General features: G+C 42.6%; 1 protein-coding gene across 1 annotated transcript in view; it reads right to left on the reverse strand.

Annotated features, from left to right (window-relative positions):
• Nucleotides 1-20821, reverse strand: part of LOC145359862 (endothelial cell-selective adhesion molecule-like) — a 119501-nt gene that overhangs the window by 6838 nt on the left and 91842 nt on the right. Inside the window, exons 2-6 of the mRNA XM_080214687.1 lie at nt 18873-19012; nt 15633-15840; nt 13580-13735; nt 7212-7334; nt 4395-4536 (exon numbers count right to left, since the gene is read on the reverse strand). Of these exons, the coding sequence (XP_080070813.1) occupies nt 4395-4536; nt 7212-7334; nt 13580-13735; nt 15633-15840; nt 18873-19012 (769 nt within the window). The remainder of the gene's footprint in view (nt 1-4394; nt 4537-7211; nt 7335-13579; nt 13736-15632; nt 15841-18872; nt 19013-20821) is intronic.

Consider the following 20821-nt stretch of genomic DNA (forward strand, 5'->3'; position numbering starts at 1 on the left):
TTCTCTGGGAATTTTAGATTGGAATGGTTGACAGAGTCATGTGATATTAGGATATAATGAGAGGATCTAGGCTTGCAGAGAAAAAAATAGCTTCATTTTTAAAAAGGGAATTGGTGACTGGAGCTGTTAAAGTGCGTCTCCCTCTCTCTGAAAGCTTCAAGGCTGTTATCCAAGTCAGAATAACTACATTTGTGGTTTATAGACTATATCTAAAGTGGGGTTTCAATCTATGAAAAATATCATTTAATTGGATCTGAAATGGTGGTAAGTTAGAAATTAATATTTCATTTCATGTTTAAAGATTGTTCAAAGGCCAAGAGTTTGTATTATGAATAAAGCTTGGTTTGATTTAAAAAAAGCCTAGTTTTTTAGTGGAATTACTCCTGAGGTGAGGCATCCTTTCAAAAAATAAAAAAAATGTTGAGATCTATTCCGACTTCACAATATACCTTGAGGTTCAGATCCCTAAACAGCACCCTAACAAATCGGAGGTTATTATTTGTGCAGGTATGTCTACTCACCTCAAATCACTTGTTATCTTCATGGGCCTCAAGATACTCCATTTGTCATGCTATGCTTATCATCACTTTGATTCCTTGGCCATGGGTTCTACTTCTGCTCATTGTGAAATAGTAAATAGTGAAGGCTTTCTCTCACTGCCGACTGTAATACTCCCTAGGAAAGGCCATTTTGGGGAATTGGTTGAAGGTGTGCACTATGAAATTGCCCCGCATTTGACAATTTCACTCTCAGGAGGCTGCGACAATGGCAGTTGTGGTAAATAACAATGTCATACGGGTGCAGTTGAAGGCATCATTTTGTGATTCGGGTAAACCATATTGTTAGAAGGCACAGTTCAGGAATTTAGCCCACATCTAAACCTGTCCTCTAAGTGCTTGAAGCTGGTTCTGGCTGCCTGAAATGGGCAAGTCCTTCACTGCTTGATTTTGATTAACACAAGCACACAAAATAACAGAGCACAGCAAAACCTCTTTAAAAATATAAACCAAACTGTCAGAGGTGAGGAGTAGTGACATGCTGCTCCTTGCATCTTTCTGTGAAGGTAGGGTTGCCAACTTTGATTAAATGTATTCTTGGAGGTTTCACCTCATGACTGTTCCCCATGCTCCAGCTATTACTTGGTCAGCCTATCCATTCTTGTAACGCCTCAACTTCCTCTGCCTATTCAAAAGGATTCATACCCAACTGAACAATGCTTTAACATCAGCCAAACAATACTTTTACATTTGGCAAAATGAGATGTTCAGTGAAATGACGAAAGAAAAACATCCATTTTAATGTTATCATTTATTTTTGCAGGACTACATACAGCTGTGTCCTGGAGATCTAATTCCAGGAGAGTATAAATCAATCCTGAATGCACTGGCAACCCTGTTATCTGGCAAATGCCAGGTGCTCAATCCCAACAGGTTGGCAAAGTAAAAAAATTTAAGTTTATTTATTAGTTACAAATAGGCTCACATTAACACTGCAATGAAGTTACTGTGAAACATCCCCTAGTCACCTCACTCCAGCGACTGTTCTGGTGCACTGAGGAAGAATTTAGCATGGTAAAATTTCTTTAAAAAAAAACTGTTAGAGGTGAGGACATGCTGCTCCTTGCACTGTTCTGTGAAGCTAGGGTTGCCATCTTTGATTAAGTGTATTCCTGGAGGTTTCAGATTACGACTGTTCCCCATGCTCCAGCTATTATTTGGCCAGCCTATCCATCCTTGTGACACCTCAACTTCCTCTGCCTATCCAGAAGGCTCACAGATTGAAAGCTCACCCAACTGAACGATGCTTTAACGTCAGCCAAACAATACTTTTACATCTGGCAAAACAAGATGTTCAGTGTTCAGTGAAAATGATGAAAAAAACATGCATTTTCATGTTATCATTTATTATGTTATCAGGATTGCACACAGCTATATCTTGGAAATTTAACTCCAGGAGACTCTAAATCGCTCCTTAATACATTGGCAATGCCTTGCGTAGTTATCTGGCATGGGCCAAGTGCTCAATCCCAACAGGTTGGCAAAGTAAAAAATTTAAGTTTATTAGTTACAAGTAGGCTCACATTAACACTGCAACGAAGTTACTGTAAAAATCCCCTAGTCACCACACTCTGGCGACTGTTTGGGTACACCGAGGGAGAATTCAGCATGGCCAATGCACCTAACCAGCATGTCTTTTGGACTGTGGGAGGAAACTGGAGGAAATCCACGCCAACACCAGGAGAACGTGCAAACTCCACAACCGACAGTGACCCAGGCCTGGAATCAACCCAGGTCCCTGGTGCTGTGAGGCAGCAGCACTGGCCACTGTGCTGCCGTGCATTGCAGGAGGAATAAGGGAAGAGAAACATTTAATAAGTCCCAAAATCACTGGCGTTTTTAGTTGGCAGCCTAAGAGCTTCACTTGTGAAGCAGCAGATGCAAGCCACCTCTGACTCTTTCAGTCAGGCTGAGAAACAGCACCAAGAATCAAAAGCAGGGCAAGAAAATCTATTGGGTCAAACAATTCTTCCCTCTGCTCCCTACTAACAGTTCTCATATTTCAGGAAATGAAAATTGCATTTGGTATATTTAGAAATTCAACTGAAGGACAGTGTTATTAACAGTCTGAATTTCTTGACTCGAACCATGATTTGTCAAACATAGATAATGACTCATCCAAGAAACTGAAAAATAATTGCGACATTCTTTTCTAACTGTTCTAAAAAAACTCCACTTTTTTAGGGCGAATAAATGAGTCAAAATGTGACTCTGACTGAGCTACTCAGTCTCTCTCTCACAATACTGCAGCTTCAATTCAAATCAAATCAACTTTAATAGTTTAGTTTATTAGTGTCACAAGTAGGCTTACAGTAACACTGCAATGAAGATACTGTGAAAATCCCCGAGTCACCACACTCTGGTGCCTGTTCGGGTACACCAACGGAGAATTTAGCATGGCCAATGCACCTAACCAGCACATCTTTCGGACTGTGGGAAGAAACCCACACAGACACAGGGAGAACGTGCAGACTCTGCATACACAGTTACCCAAGCTGGGAATTGAACCTAGGTCCCTGGCGCTGTGAGGCAGCAGTGCTAACCACTGTGCCACCTGTGCATCATGGCACACTTCAGCTGTTGGACACGGGCTACTGAAATAACTTGTTAGCAGCTCCTGTCCCTCCACCAGATTCCCTTTATTTAGGGACTCAATTCCATTCCTAAAAGAGTGCTTCAAATACAAGGTCAGATTCCAGAGTGGAAGTAGCCCTGATATATATATACACACACACACAGGTGATTCTCCCTTATGGGTAGCATCATTACCTCAATTAGGAAGTTCTTTCATGTACCTAACAAGTAAAACAAACTCAAATTAACTTAGGGACAAATTAAGAGGGGTAGCCCCCCAAAAAAAGGAAAGGGGGACAGCCCGAACAGAAACCAAAGTCCAAAGGAAACTTAAAACATTAAATCAAATTACCCCATACTCCAAAAGGCCAACCTCATGGGCCTCGATGAGATCATTATAATGACATATACAGATATTAGACTGAAGCCAACACAATTTTCTTCAGTGTCATGTGACCGTCCTGGCTAGCAGCCGTGGATGTCATGCAGCCAAAATCAAAATGCATCAATGGCCCAGGAAGAGTTCGACGCATCTACCCTCATTCCATTAATTTTTAAACATTTTCTTAATCTTGTTTGGCCCAGCTTCCGAAATCTCTAGCTTTTCTCAGCCACAATTATCTCTCCCAGTGGTGATGCTCAGGCTTTAGAGCTGTCAGCCCTCTGATTGGTCTAGAGTCATGGATAGTCCACCCACTACCCTTAATTGGACAGTGGGCCTGCAGGCAATCAATTAGGCAGCCAGCTGTGATAAAATTGTTGGGGGAGGGGGTGTGTGTTTCACTGCCAGCATGAGAGAGCTTGGGGCCCACAGTTCACCCCGACTTCAGGCTCTGCACGAACGTTGTGAAATTCAGGCCCTTACTTTGTGAAGAATGTGGAATGAATCATTTCTGATCATTCAACTCTAAGCAGGGTAGCAACTAATCATTTAGTGGATCAAAGGTGCCTGTAATCTTACAGTAAGAGATACTCTGGCTGTACATGAATGAATTAATGGGATAATCTAGGACTTTTGCAGGGGCAGCAAATCCATCTGCTGGATTACAATGTGCAGAGATTTTCAGCACAAGGTTATACAGGGAAACGGCAACTCTCAACAATAGAAAAACATTACCAGCTGTTTTCTTTTTACTGCCCACATTAGGTTATTGACTCTGATGAGGCCCCTTGTACGTGCTGTCATGAAATGGAGGAAGGCAGCTTTTTTATTTGATTTGTCCCAGGCCCTGATGAGCCTCCTGGTCACTCACAGTAACTCACTTTATATCATTAGCTAGATATTCCACCATTTCTGCCGCCTTCTTCTTTTGATGTCTGCTGAAACAAACGGCGATAGCAATAATCAAACATATTCCGAAGAGCACTCCAATTATGGCTCCGGCAATAATCCCAGCATTGCTTGCTGTGAAAACAGAGACACATTAAAGATGGATTATTCCTTTTTGACAGGACTCAAATAATATAAAAGCCAAGAGAAATTGGAGCATATTAAAAATCCAATATTTAAACGTAAGCAAGCAATTGTGGATTCTTCGAGATATAGAATTATAGAATGCCTGCAGTGTAGGAGGCAGCCAATCGGCCCATCCAGTTTGTCCTAGCCATCTGAAAGAGCATCTTACTCAGGCACACCCTCTTATCCCTGTAATCCTGTGCATTTACCATGGCTAATCCACCTAACCTGCACATCTTTGGGCTGTGGGAGGAAACGGGAGCACCTGGAGGAAACCCACAAAGACACAAGACAGAACATGCAAGCTCCAAGCAGTTACTCAAGGCTGGAACGTGGGTCCCTGGCACTGAGAGGCAGCAGCGCTAAACTGTGCATAACTGGGTAATGCTGAAAAGTTCTCCGTTGTGAGGTGTAGGTGATGATGCGTTGTAGCAGTTATGATTATTTTCTGTATAGTTAGCTTCTGCTGGCGAATAGTTGATTCTTTGATTCAGGTGTCTTGTTGCTCAGTAGGAGATTTCAGTTCTTTTCCAGCAGTGACCCTTCTATTTCCTTATTGACTTTCACAGGAAGTGTGTTTTAAGTATTCCTGCAAAAACTGCCCTGTTTACAGGATCATTTATTGCCTCAGTTACTGTATTCTCTTTAGTGTGGCAAACTTGCAGCTGCTGAGATGGATACACAAAGACATTACTTTTTACTCCCAGATATGTGTATTCCAAGAGCGCTGGAATGTACTGGTCTGTCGAGGCCACTGTACCCAGGGTCTTGGAGATAAAAGGACAAGATTAATTGTGTGAAACGTGTCAACTGCTCTTCGTCGTGTTGTGCACATTGGAATTTTTGGTTTGTCAGTCACATTATGAGAATATTTCTGATGGGAGACCAGATGTTCATTCTTATTGCTGGGCAGTATCTGTTGTGTACAGTCTGTTTGGATCAGTGCACAGCTCCCAGTAGAAGCAATGGTCTTTGCTCCAATGTTTTAATCTCCAAAACTTCTTGCTTTGGAGATTAATGGAAAGCTGGGCATTTCCTTGGGGTATGGAGAAGCCCACATCTTCCGCATGTCTTGCTAGGTTGGGGCGTTCTACTAAGTGTGTCAACAATTGGGGTGGCACTTGGAGACTGTAAACTTTGTCAACCTTGTACTTGCATCGATCCTTGAATAATTCTTCAATGTTTGTCTAGCAGATCTTTCTAGAATTTTTTCATGTATTTGGCTGCAATCACCAACTCAACTACTCTAAGCTAATTCTGCGTTTGAAAAATCATAACTTTTTCTCTGAACCGACAGTCAAAAATGTGGATTTCTGTAGGCTGTTGTCAAAATGACATGAACTGTTGTGAATGAATATGGAAGTTTAACCTGATAGTGAACCAGTCTTCTAATGTAATTCTTTGGGGATCCTTGAACTCCTCTGCTGTTAATTATGATGTGTCCAGCCTGTGTAGACCTTCATTCCAATTAATTGCTAGGTGAATTTTTATGACTTGCTTGCCTAGGTCAGATGCACCCGAATCAAGGATCATCTCTCTATATGCTGTTTCAACATTTTGAATTTGGATAGTAAGTCAGCTGTGTAAGTAGGGAATTTTGTAGACATCTTGACAATCTCCTTTGATCTTGCTTCACTTTTGGTACCTGGAATGAGTGTCACTGCAGCTACTTTTGCACACTTTTCCGAAGCACCGTCCATTGTGTTTGCAACCTTCTCTGGTCTGGCTTTTGTAACTTTTTTGTTGGACTCTCCCACTCTGACTATAGATCTGGTCACTCACCTTTCCCAAGTGACCTAACCTGCTGCTGGTTCTTTCAATATATTGCTCCATTCACCACAAGAGATCCATTGCTTAGGAGCTTTGTTTTAAGTAGTACCCCAGCACTTCAAAGCTTTCAAGTGCAGTCACCACCATGTGGTTTCAATGCTCTCTGATTTTGCAGATTCATTACAGTCTGGCCAGAATGTTGAGGATCATTACATGCCACGTGTCACAATCCAAGACTGTTCACCATGTAGTACAGTGCTAAAGCTTGTGTGGCGTTTCCATGTTCTCCCTGTGTCTGTTTGGGGTTGCTCCAGTTTTCTTCCACAGTCCAAAGATGTGCAGATTAAAGTCTTGAAGGAACCACTGCATCATGTTTTTATAATGATATCAAGGCACCAATCACCCAGGGAATTGGGTAGACAGGTTGTGGGTTCATTTATTGAGACTTGTCACATCAGAGAGATGTAGATGGGCGTAAAGAAAACATCAGCTCCAGAGCTGTGCGCTCTGCTGAAAGCTAAAGTGAAATTAAAATTGGATCGCATGACACACTTTCCTTCTAATGATGTTATGCTGCAATCCCTCAAAGGTATATTACAATAGGAAGTGGTGAATGGGAGTTCTTGGGAGATGGAAGTGGCAAGCAGGAGTTGGGAATCAGTGAGCTGTAAGTGAAAGGGATAAGTTAGCAATAAGCTAGTAAAAATAAGCAAGAGGATTTTTGGACCAGTTAGTTTAATGCAAGAACTATAGGTCAGAACACAACCCATGCATATTATATATTTTCTTATGGAAACTAATTTTCATTTAGCATTTTTTTAGGAACACATTAAGAAAGTTATAGCTGTACTTACGCATCATTACGTTCAACTGCACCGAACATGATGCATTCCCTATGTCATTTTCAGATTTGCAAGTGTATAATCCAGACATTGCCTCGCTGAGATTGGTCAACATTAGACTTCCCATTTTGGCATCTATAAAACAAACACATCATGAAGAAACTGATCCCAGTAAAAAGCAACATAGATCCCAACAACACTTGTATCTACATTTCAGTGGGTCTAGTCACATGTAGAATGAGGGTAGATCAAACTCCACCTATCCATTATCACTCACACAAGATGATGGACGAGAAACAATTCTTCCAGTCCGTGTTGTTGCAGTGAGTCTCTCACATGAATTTCCTGGTCTGTAGTGAGCTGCTCCTATTCAGACCAAATGGAACATGTTTTTCTTGGTCATTAACCAAGTCCTGCAACCTCCCCTATATCAGCCCACTAGTTGGCAGGGCCTAGGACTGGAAAAGGGATTAGACATTCTGAGATCAAGACAAATAGTGGCCTTGGAGTGGAGTGGAAATCCTGCCCATTTATCTAGCATTTGTCTCCAGAGGCAAAAGGTCAAATAAGTCAATGCCCAGGATCAATGTTGGAGATGCATCTATTAATAACTCACCAAGAACAAGCCTCTATTAATTTACACTGGGCAGAATTCAAATAGAGCAACTTGTGCCATTTTCTCTCATATTCAATTCTTGATGAAGCTATCCTGGATCCATCCAAAACATTTGGTCAAAATACTTTTCAAATTCTGGAATTTACAGGATTCCTGATCCAGGCATAAAATGATTCCCAACTGTCGTAAAGTTGTTCCATGGCCCTATTTATAGTCTAACTCCAAATGTACTGTCCTTGTGAAATGGCAGCCAAATTGCTGCATTAAATCTTACTTAAGGATTGTTTGGAGGTTATTTATTCTCAATGCACGGTGCAGTAAATACACCCACAACCTGGAATCTGGTAATCAGGTTGGTATCAGAAGCAGTTCTCAAATGAAAACCCAACAAAGCTAGCCGGGGACAAATTTCATTATGTGCATTGAATATTGATGTAAAACAGTACTTCAGAACGACAGGATTAACACCGTGTTTGGATCGCTCTGCACACAGCATCAAGAAAAGATACTTCATTAGCTCGCTCAACATCACATTGTTGTTTGTGGGATCTTGCTGTGTGCAAATTGGCTCTCATGCTTCCAGCATCACAACAATAATTACATTTCAAAAAGATACCGTGGGACAACCTGAGACGATGATAATCGAGGGTGCAATTTGAAGTCGGTGGGATTTTACAGTCCTGCCAACATCCATGGACATTTGAACAGTTCACTGCGTTTTATTGCCAGCTCCCTATCTTAACAGGGCAGTAAAATTCTGCCCCAGTCTCGTTTTTCTTTCAGTTATTGGATCATGGCTTCAAGTTAGAAATATACAAAGATCTTGCCAGCAACATCATTAAGAGTTCTGTTGAAATTGTAGAATTTGTTGAAATTGTAGAATGACTATAGAACAGCAGGAGGGCATTTGGCACATTATGTCTGTGCCAGTTCTCTGCAGCAGTTCACCAACCCCCCCCGCCCCGACCATTCCTCAGAGCCCTGCAAACTTTCTCTCTCCAGAGATAATGACGCAATTCTCTTTTAAAGGCAATAACTGAATCTGCCTTCAAGCACACACTCGGGCAATGCATTTCCCCACCACTCATTGGAGTAATGGATCAGCTCATGAGGAGTGGGGACACTGAGGGATCTGCATTAACATCAAAAGTCATTAATCATGAATACATCAGCATTGATTGCGCAGACTGACCCCTCTCCATGCCACTGCAGCACCACAAAGTAAAAAAGGCTGGGGCAAAAGTCAACGAAAACAGAAAAGTAAAAACAAGGATTCACAAGTCTGTGCTAGGTTTTTATTTAAATAGGATACCACCAGACTCACACTATGTTTAATCAGGTTTAAAAATTAAGTCACTCAAAACTCATTCACTAGTACAGAGTTAAAATCAGGCCCTATGTATCAGAAGCATTGTACTAAAGCAATACACAATAGAACTGGCAGTTCTTCACAAAACCTTCCAAGTACTGGATTGGGAACATTTACATTTTTCATTGTTCCATAAAAGACAGCACCAGAAATAAAATTATCAAGAGCTTGCTGAGAGCAAAAGGACCAGTTTATCTGCCTATATATGAGACCACTAGAATTAAAGGTATCTCATGTCATGCTTATGTAATGGTAGAAACACCAATCGCTCATAAGGGACTGTGTAACCACTCTGTGGATTCATTTATTTAAACCAGGTACATTTATACATGGCCAGAAGGCCTAAAGACATCAGCAACAGAGCTGTATACGTTTGCTCTGCTCAACAACAAACGTTAAACTAAGATGGGATAATATGGCATACTTCCCTTCTATTGAAATCATGCTGCTATACCTTAAAAGCATATTATAACACATTGCATGCAAGACACACAGATACTTTGATAAGCTGTGATCAGAGGCCATATAAATGCCAATCTTTTTACCTTCTGATAATGACAATACATTTGCTTTTGCCTGAAGTCCTAAAGCTGGTTTAACCCACTTTGCTAACGACAGACTGATTAGCCCAGAATGCTAGAAATGTATTTGGATTAGTGACACACTGGAGAGAAATTCAAACTGCAGATAATCTTGCAGGTCAAAGGTTGGCTACAGATGGCACCGAGTTATACCCAGTCACTAACATGAATCTCTTCTAGTTAACAAATTAACATCACTGTCCATGAAAGTGTAAATCCTGTTCCTGCAATTGTTTTTTTATTCATTTGTGGGACATGGGCATCGCTGGCTGGCCATCATTGATTGCCCATCTCTCGTTGAGAGTCAACCACATTGCTGTGGCTCTGGAGTCACACGTAGACCAGACCAGATAAGGAGGCAGGTTTCCTTCTCTAAAAGACATTAGTGAACCAGATGGGTTTTTCTCACAATTGACAATGTCATTTCATTGTCATCAGTAGATTTTTAAATCCAGATTTTTTTATTGAATTCAAATTCCATCTTCTGATGTGGCAGGATTCAAACCTGGGTCCCTGGTTTAGTAGTCCAGTGGTAATACCACTAGGTCCTCGTGCCCAGGCTTCTCAGACTTGGTGTGCTAGACCAAGTGATGAGGACTGAGTTAGTTCAGTCAGCAGTGATGCCATACAGTTACCGCTGACTGGCACTGAAACGTATACCTTTCTGATGTCATTAGCTCAAGCAACTCCCCTTAAAATAGCAAGTTTGCAGTGTTACGGTGAGTTCTTTTTTAAATCTTAAGGGTTTCTTTTAACTATTAATTTCTGTTATTTGCAAAATCAGTGCTGGAGAGAAGGTCCAGGCAGTGTAATCCTCACACTGGGAGTTGGAATTTTCTGGGTCAATACTGCATACGTGTATGTGCCAGGACCTCCTCAAGGTCCCAATGATCCCTTTAAATAGAATACGGTGGTGGGGGGAGGGGGTGGTGCGTCTCTCTGCTGACCCAGGGCGCACCAAGTTAACACTGATTCATATTGATCAACATCAAGGTCTGCTTGCCCTTATTCTTGCAGCAGATGTCAGTTGTGCACGCGTTAACCGCTTTACTAAGATGAGGCAACGGTCAATAAATGGACACTGCCAAGCCTAACTCCATGCTAACATCCTCTCATTTCTGGACTCTTTCAGCTCAGAACAATAATGGTCATCTCTGTCTCCAATAGTGATGGTGAAACATCCACTTAAATGTGTGGACATGAACCATGAGTATAAGAACATAATAGGAGCGGGAGTAGGCCATCTAGCCCCTCAAGCCTGCCCCACCATTCAATAAGATCATGGCTGATCTGATAGTGGTTCAGTTCCACTTACCCGCCTACTCCCCATAACCATTAATTCCTTTATTGGTCAAAAATCTATCTATCTAAAACACACTTGACGAGGCAGCCTCCACTACTTCAATGGACAGAGAATTCCAAAGATTCACTACCCTTTAGGAGAAGAAGTTCCTCCTCAACTCTGTTCTAAATTGACTCCCCTTTATTTTGAGGCTGTGCCCTCTAGTTCTTGTTTCCATTCTGAGTAGAAATAATCTCTTCCTGTGGCCTGGTGTGATAGGTCACTGAATTAGCCAAAGCATAAACCTAGAGTAAGGCTCTGGGGTTCCAGGTTCAAATCCCACCACTGTAGATGGTGGAATTTGAATTGTAAAATAAACATCCTGTGGCAGGCAAGTTTTATCTGGTGTTTTTTAGAGATAGGAGATTTGAGATAATCTTTTTTCCATGCAGAGGGTGGTGAGAATCTGGAACTCACTGCCTGAAAAGGTTGTAGTGCAGGAACCCTCAACATTTAAGAAGCATTTGGAAGGCCATAGCAAACAAATCTATGGACCAAGTGCTGAAGAATGGTATTAGAATAGATAAATGCCTGATGGAGTAGACATGATGGGCCATGGGGCCTCTATATTGTAAAATGCTTTGACTCCAAAAATAAGTTGGCCACTAATTTGTTCCTTAATTCAGTCTTATTGACTAAACATCTGGTTTGAGGAATGAAAAATTTACACTGGTGCAGTAGGGGGAGCTCTAAGGTTGTAGCTAAAATTCATCGTTGGCACAAAAGGAAGATTGTCTTGCATCAAGTCTGAAATACAGCCAATCTGGGAATACTTGGTGCTGCCAAAAGTGGATTCATTTCCACTTCTTAATTTTAGTGGATAAAGTTGGCGTGAGTATAAAGCAAATTTCCCCTGCTAATATTAGCAAGTGGAAGAAAGTGCACTAGTTGCTGACCAAATCAGAATAATGTCCTTTTCTCCAGCACTGACATGAAGAGATTGGATAAATTTACTCCACTCAAAAAAAGTAGATAAAATTGCTCTCAAGTTTTAGTATAAATAGTGCATTGCCAGGTGCAATGTCCATACCTGTTCTGGCTGCCTGTAAAGAACAGGGCTCTGTGTATGAATATATGTACCTTGCTGCAGGCTATTCCAGATAAACAAAATAATATGATAGCCATTTGCTGGTTCATTCCTCAGGGTAATATCTTGACCAGAGTCAAGTTGCCTCATTTAAAATTTCAAACAATGCTTGGCCGTTGACTGCCAGTAGCCATGAACTGGTGCATTGCGCAACGTTCAGCATCATTTGTGACTCTACAGATACTGAAGCAGTCTGTGTGCAGCAAGAACTGGACACCATTCAGGTTTAGGCTGATAAGTGATAACTAATGTTTCACAAGTGCCAGGGAATGACCATCTACAAAATGTGAGGATTCAACCATCTTCTCCTGATGCTCAATGGCATTATCAACCAGAAAATGAACTGGACTAGCCACATAACACTGACTACAACAGCAGATGAAAAACTGGGAATCCTGGCAAGTAACTCACTTCCTGGGCAGCATGGTGGCATAGGGGTTAGCACTGCTGCCTCAGCGCCAGGGACCCGAGTTCAATTCTGACCTTGGGTGATCGTGTGTGGAGTTTGTATGTTCTCCCCGTGCCTGCGTGGGTTTCCTCCAAGTGCTCTAGTTTTCTCCCACAGTCCAAAGATGTGCAGGTTAGATGGATTGGCCATGCTAGATTGCCCCTTAGTGTAAAGGGGATTAGTAGTGTAAATACGTGGAGTTATCAGGATAGGGCTTGGGCGGACGTTGCCAATGTTGTCAGTGCAGGCTTGATGGGCTGAATGGCCTCCTCCTGCACTGTAGGATTCTATGATTCTCCTGACTCCACTTCCTGATCATCTACAAGGCCAAGTCAGGAGTGTGATGGAATACCCTCCACTTGCCTGGATGAGTGCAACTCCAACACTCAAGAAACTCAATGCCACCCAGGAAAACATCTATTTTATTGAAACCTGATTCTCCACTGAGAGCACACAGGTCTTGCCAGGGGCACCAACATCCAATGAAGGAACTGAAATGAGGCCTCATTGTGTACTGAATGACTCAATGGAATATCCTGTTCACGAGAAAGTGATTAAAACAGGAATTCTGCCACAACGTAAGCGCTTAAGGCAGAATTTTCCTTTCCAGCGGCAGGAGGACCTTGGCTGATCTGTCAATATTTCTGCTTCACCCGTGACGATTCCTGCCACAGGCAGGGCTGGAAAATCTGATTTGGGAAGTTACACAGTCAGTACAGTAGTAGCATACAACCCAAGCACTCTTCCAGCACACAGTATCTCCACTAAGAAAGACTTGCATTTACAACATGTCCTTCATGCCCTCAGAGTATCCCAACATGTTCTACAGTTGCTGTTTTAAGGAATGGAACCTGTTGGTTCTGGCACCTTCCAGTTTATACAATACTTTAACTAACCGTCAAACAGAGCAAAAGCATTCCAAGCTTCTCTCACTTACCGCTGCGACGTCGAGAAACAAATTCTCGTTTGGACCCAATCCGTTCCCAGGTGTACTGGGGCGTTGGTTTGCCATTTGCTGAGTGACAAGTGAGGGTCACATTGCTGCCAACATATTGGCTTCCAATAATGCTACATTTCGGAGTTGAAGGTGGAACTGAATGAGACATAAGAATGGAAAAGAAAACAAATCAAGTGAGATGGCCATTAAAATGACAATATATTCTGTGCAATAATTCTTAAAAGGACAAATTTGTTTACAAGCCAAGTAATCAAACAATCCTTATAGTGCAGAAGGAGGCCATCGAGTCTGCATTGACTCTCCAACAGAGCCCTATCCTTGTATTTACCCCACTAATCCCCCTAACCTAGACATCAGGGGGCATTTTGTTTAGCATGGCCAATCCACCTAATCTGCACATCTTTGGAAAAGTTTTTAAAGTTTATTTGCTAGTGTCACGAGTGGGCTTACGTTAACACTACAATGACGTTACTGTGAAAATCTTCTGGTCACTGCACTCCGGCATCTGTTTGGATACACTGAGGGAAAATTGAGCATGGCCATTGCACCTAACCAGCACGTCTTTTGGACTGTGGAAAGAAACCGGAGCACCTGGAGAAAACCCATGCAGATATGGGGAGAACATGCAAACTCCACACAGGCAGTGCCCCATGCTGATTTTTCCAGCATTTTCTCTTTTGGTTTCAGATTCCAGCATTTGCAGTAATTTGCTTTTACCCAGGACTGAACGAAGGCGTTTTCCACAAAGCTGTGACCAGTCTGTGTTTAGTCTCCCCAATGTAATGGGGACTGCATCAGGAGCAATGTACAATTGACCAAATTGAAGGAAATGCACATGAAACTCTGCTTAACTTGAAAGGAGTATTTGGGACCTTGAATTGTGAGAAGGGAGGATGTAACGTGGCTGGTGCTGTACCTTCCCTGCAAGGGAATGTGCTGTGTGAAGGGGATGTGGAGTTGGGAGTGATGGAGATGTGAACCAGGGTATCCCAAAGGGAGCAGTTTCTGTGGGATGCTGATTATGGTGATTGGGGCATGGGGAAGTGGGGTGGGGGGGGGGAGGTGGTGGGTAGTGGTGTTGAATGTGTGTTTTGTGGTAACATTGTGCTGGAGCTGGTGGAAATGGTGAAAGATAATCCTTTGAATGAGGAGGCTGGTGGGGTGGAAAGTGAGGGCATAGAGGGTGGGGAAGGGGGCGAACAGTTGAGCGCCTAGTCAGCCACAGGTGGAGGGGATCTTAGTTAAGGAAAAAGGCAGACATGCCAGAGGCACCATTTTTGAATGTGACCTTAAATGATGGAGTCACAGAAACTGGAAGAATGGGATGGAGTCAGGATATTTCCCCTGGCTGCTGAGTCTAGGGAGAGAGTTTCGGAATAATGGGTAGGCCAATTTTGGACTGAGATGAATGTCTTCACTCAATGGGTTATAAGTCTTTGGAATTCTCTAATCAAGGGCTGTGGAGATTCCATCACTATGTTCAAGTCAGAGACTGATAGATTTCTAGATAATAAAGACATCAAGGAATAGAAGGGTAATGTGGGAAAATGGCATGGAGGTGGAAGGTCAGCCATAAATTAATTGAGTGATATTGCTCAAGGGGCCAAATGGCCTACTCCAGCTCCCATGGTCCTAAGCAGACAGCTCACAATGCATCCCACTCAAATAGCCAGAAGTTATATAAATATGCTACTCAAGGTCTTATGTAGATTATAGAACCTCAGGTGTAAAGTTTGTGGACAAAAGGGTGGATTGTGGGCTACATGCACACTCCCTCCTTGTACTCGATGTTTAGTGGCTTAACCAGCCTCTTAAAGGAATGGAATGGACTGCTGGAATGGACTCCAAAAATTACCCAAGAAATTTTGGGTACACTGAATACGAACCTATCTTCCCCACACAAAAGGAAATTACTGAAGAAGCTAAATTAAGTCCTTGGCCCCACATTTAGTACATGATCACCCAACATTATAAATAGTTCACTCATCCTGATCACTGTTCTTTGAATGAATGACTGCATCATAATACATACTCAGCACGTCCAGTTTCGTTGTTGCGGAGACTATTTCATCAGAATGGGAAGTAAAAATGGCTACTGAGCAAGTGTAGTGAACCGAATCCGACAAATTGGTGTTGTTGATGTACATGGAGAAGTCATTGCGTGGTGTTGAATGCATTAAGCCCACACGGTTTTGGTACTTCTCATGTAGAATAACTTTATGATTGGTATACAATAATACCTTGGGGTGCAAAGAAACAAAAAAATTAATCTTTAGCAAGGCAAGTTAAGAGCATATTATGGACTGATGTAATAAAGTAAAACAATATCAATAAATTCTTTTGTGTAAGTATTCAATAGGTGAGAAACTGGTGCTCATCTGGATTTGACCCTGATCCTTTAGGCTATTGGTGAAGAGTTGCTGATAATTTTCCAACATTTAGCTCTGTAATTTTAGACAGAATTTGAGGAGCCAATTCTTGTGTCATTGCCCCAGGAATGCCCAATTTTCAAGCACAAGTGAGGAAAAAGCACAAGAGCTATAAAATTTCCCAAAGCCCTCTCTGCCACCCTTGACTTGGGTGGAGGGGGATGTGAGTGAGGCCTAGATTTCTACACATTCTGCCTCACCCCTATGGAGGCCCCTAATTAATGAACACTTGAGGGCTTCTTTCGGCCCTGCAGCAATTTTGGGGTCAGCAGGTCAGGGACAGGGGGAGGAAGTCCAGCAGTTGACCCTGTTTGGATCTCGGGCCAGAAGTGCTGAGCAAGTGCCTCCCTCATGGGACTCCTTTTCCTGATTGGGCTCTCTTCCCAAGGTCGGCATGCTCAGGTGCCTTCCCCCAGCAACCCCCCAACCAATATCACTACCACTCCCCCACATTCCCCACCCCCCAGCCTCTGGCATCCCCTCCCCTCTATGCGGTCTCCCTGATTGTCCCTGCTGCAGGACCCAGCATGTAACTGTGTCCACGTGCTTCCAGTGTAGCACCAGGTTCGCCCATTAGTACTGCTGGAACTATTGGTAGATCTTTGAGGTGGGGCATCCTCCTGATGGAGAGGCAGAACGTCTGCCTTCAGCCAATTAACACTATGGAGTATTAAATGCCTGCAGGGCTGCTGACTGCAGCAGAGATGTGTTCCTCGCTGGGTGAAGTGGGATGCCCCACCTTCCAATAACATCCTGCCCCAAGAGTAAAATCCAGCACAGTCAGGCCTACATTGCAGATGCCCCAAAAGCAGGTAAATGACTGAAGGAAAGAATTTCTGTCTCTCGGGCTGAGAAAATGTAGCACAATTCACCTACTCTGATTCTATCTGAAGTCACAACACAGGGAAGCTGGCAGCATTGCTTATTTATTTCTCAGATTGCACATCTTTGACTTAGCACAAATGTCATTCGAGTGCATTTCTTCATGCTCCCAAAGATGTATCTTCAGACCTGCTCTCTTGCTCCCTAGTAATTCCACTTCCACAGCTTTCCCTTAAAATGGAGTCTTGCTGTGCACTACAACTTTTGCCAGCATAATTATAGAATCCCTACAGTGCAGTAGGATGCCATTTGGCCCATTGAGTCTGCACCGACCACAATCCCACCCAAGCCCTATTCCCCTAACCCCACATATTTAGCCTGATAATCCCCCTGACTCTAAGGGGCAATTTAGCATGGCCAATCAACCTAACCTGCACATCTTTGGACTGCAAGAGAAAACCAGAGCACCCGGAGGAAACCCACGCAGACACAGGGAGAATGTGTAAACTCCACACAGACAGTGACCTGAGGCCAGAATTGAACCCAGGTCCCTGGCGCTGTGAAGCAGCAGTGCTAACCACTGTGCCACCTGCATGAAGGAGTTCAGATGGGAAACTCCTTACACTACCAACTGATGCTCCCTCCAATCATGTTTCCAGGACATGTTTCTCTTCCAAATCAAGAAGACACGATCAGATTGTATTACCGTTCCACATGGGCTACAAGGCAATAAATACATGGACGGTTTGGTAAAACTTGACCTCAAATTTCCCATTCCGTTTTGCCTTTAGCCTCTACTTGGTTTTGCTATTGGTGGCTGACACAGAGTTTAAAAACTTCTCGAATTGAACACTTTATCACTCAATAATTTCAAACAGATTCAAATTCAAATGGAATCAAGTCACATTAGCATAAACACCAAAGGTGAGCTTTCATTCTCCAGTCAGAGAATTTCCGAGCCTGACACACTGCAGGGGGGTGGCGGGGTGGGGAACCGCTGGTAGTGGTGATGGGCTGGGTTGTGAGAGAGTTACAGAATGGAGTCAGGCCCTCAACTCCTGGGTGTCTATTCAGTGCGGCCACAAGCGCTGCCAAGTGTCAAACCAAGCTTGGTTCCCTGGAACTTTGCCCCAGTTGTTTTGTTAGATATTAGCCCCCTCCAGCTCTCACCCCTTACAGCCTCTCACCCACCCATGCCACTAATATGAAACCATGCCCTCAACCATCCCTCACGAATCTCCATGGTCCCTTGTACCTCCAATGTTAACTTTGTGCCAACTCATGCCCCCCCCTTTGCCCTTATACCCTTCATGCTAATGACAGTATGAAATAAATTAGTTCTAAATACCTGTTACAGAATTCATTATCTAAAAACAGTCCTAACCATGAAAGACCATTCAGTATACTGAAGTCCTCCCAAGCACCTAATTCTTTAAAAAAAATTGTATGGATGAAGCAGCGTAAAATACAGCCAATCCTTTAATAATCTCTGAGCAATCAACCAAGAACTTGTAGGCCCTCACTGTGATAATGATAGGTTGTGGAAATCAGTTAAGCAGTAATAATACTATAATGATAGCAATTGGTGTTAAGTCAACGAACACCTAATGAAACTGCTGGAACAGAATTTTGTTTTTGCTTTCAGAGATGCAGGCAGGCATTTTTATTATTAAAATTTTAGAGAGCAGGGGATTTGAATAACTTGACAGTTCTAAACATTGTATCTACTTTTCAAAAAAACATTTACATCTTTTCCATAAAGTCCTAGAACACTCTGTGTATTGAAACCATTCCTGGAGTGAAAATTAAATCAGTTTGTCCTACTTGCTGAGTCGAAATGACCCAGTCGATTCGTAATTTACATTAGTGTCCTCTGCCCCCTCTCTCCGACTATCCAGAATGGCCCTATCAGAAACGGCTGTGGGGCTTCACGATCTGGGTCCCAACCTCCATTTTAAAAAGGTTAAGAGAGTCTCTGCACTTGCATGAAAGTTTGGTCCTAATTACTGATGGCTGCTTACCTGCCCAACATTCTCTCTGAACCAAGAAATAGAGATAGGTGTTATGTTTTGAGAGATCCGACTGGTCAGGACAACGGTATGGCCAACAGCGACAATCTGTCTTTTGGGCATCTTCAATGTTAATTTTGATGATCCTACACCTGTAACAGGCAACAGAAGTATTAAACTCGGAATGGTATGTTCAGTTAGTATGCAAAAGAGGCATGGGCATTGACGGAGATGCCATTGTGTTTCAAAATCATCTAACCAATTCATATAACCTTTCAAAGCAGTTGTTTCAATTGTTAAAACAAAGACACTGGCGTAAGATGGCTGCCAGAGGTCATCTGACATGTATGCAACTGCAAATTGGTCAAGTTTCTTGAAGTATCAAATTGTGGATTGGAAACAAATAAGAGAAGTCCACACAATCCTGCTGTGGAATTTTATACTTGCTGATAGCAAAAATTATTTCAAAGATGGACTGAAGCATAAAATGGCTACCATCATTTTCATCATTATAACAGCTACATTCCATTTCCATCAGGCTGGAGAAGAAGAGTAATTTAAGTTTTAAGTTTATTTATTAGTGTCACAAGTAGGCTTACATTAACACTGCAATGAGGTTACTGTGAAAATCCACTAGTCACATGGAGAATTTGGCCATGCTAAATTCTCCCTCAGTGTACCCAAACACTCCGACGCCTGTTCAGATACACTGGGGGAGAATTTAGTATAGCCAGTGCACCTAACCAGCACTGTGGGAGGAAACCGGAGAACCCAGAGGAAACCCATGTAGACACAGGGGGAATGTGCAAACTCTGCACAGAGAGTCTACAGAGATAATGGCCACCATAGTGCTGCTGATATGTTCTTAACGAGCTAATCAGAAGTGATAGCTTGGAGATTAAAAAGTAATCACCTGGGCCATAACCCAATAGGCAAGGTTTGTCTGGACATGAACTTATCAAATACTTACGTTGGAATATTTGATTGCCTGGAAAGCGAGGTTACACGATCACTATTTTGATTTTTTAAAAATTACGAACCTCCTTCTTGCTTTGGAGCAGTTTGAGATGGAACATCTAAAGGGAGCAAAAAGTCCACTTGCCTGTCTTTCTTTGAACTGAACTGGATTCTGTGGTTCACTTATATCCGGTTGTGATCAGCAAACCAAAAAATCCCAACTCGCACAGCAGTATTTCAGGAGAAACCAAGGACCAACAACTGCCTCAGAGTGACATAGGAAAGGACTCAAGTGAGCTCTTTATATATTTTGTGTTCTCCTGATGAATCTTCATTTGACCAGAAGTTAACCTCCTCAACTGTAACTTGCATGTTGCAAATGCATGTATGCACTTGCAAAGTTGCAGCAATTAGGGGAGTGTTTACATTTTCTAATGTTTCTAACTTCTATACCTAGCTTTATTCTGTATTTAACCCCGTGCTGTACCTGTCCTGGGAGTGTTCGATGGGGGACAGTGTAGAGGGGGCTTTACTCTATCAAACCCTGTGTTTACATCTCTTGGGACTGTTTGATGGGGGACAATGTGGAGGGCGATTTACTCTGTATCTAACCCCGTGCTGTACCTGTTTGATGGGGACAGTGTAGAGTGAGCTTTACTCTATATCTAACTCCGTGCTGTACCTGTCCCTGGGAGTGTTTGATAGGGACAGCGTAGAGGGAGTTTCACTCTATATCTAACCCCGTGTTTTACCTATGCTGATAGTGTTTGATAGGGATAGTGTAGAGGAAGCTTGACTCTGTATCTAACCAGTGCTGTACCTGTCCTGGGACTGTTTGATGGGAACAGTGTAGAGGGAGCTTAACTCTGTATCTAACCACATGCTTTACTTATGGTGATAGTGTTTGATCAGTGGACCATGTAGAGGATTTTAGCATTATAAAATGTAACCTACACCAGTGGGTTGGCTTTTAACATTATAAAACCTGATCTCTGACTGGTTAG

The sequence above is a fragment of the Carcharhinus amblyrhynchos genome, chromosome 29 (genome assembly GCF_965287045.1).
Source record: "Carcharhinus amblyrhynchos chromosome 29, sCarAmb.v2.hapA, whole genome shotgun sequence".
NCBI classification, from domain to species: Eukaryota; Metazoa; Chordata; class Chondrichthyes; order Carcharhiniformes; family Carcharhinidae; genus Carcharhinus; species Carcharhinus amblyrhynchos.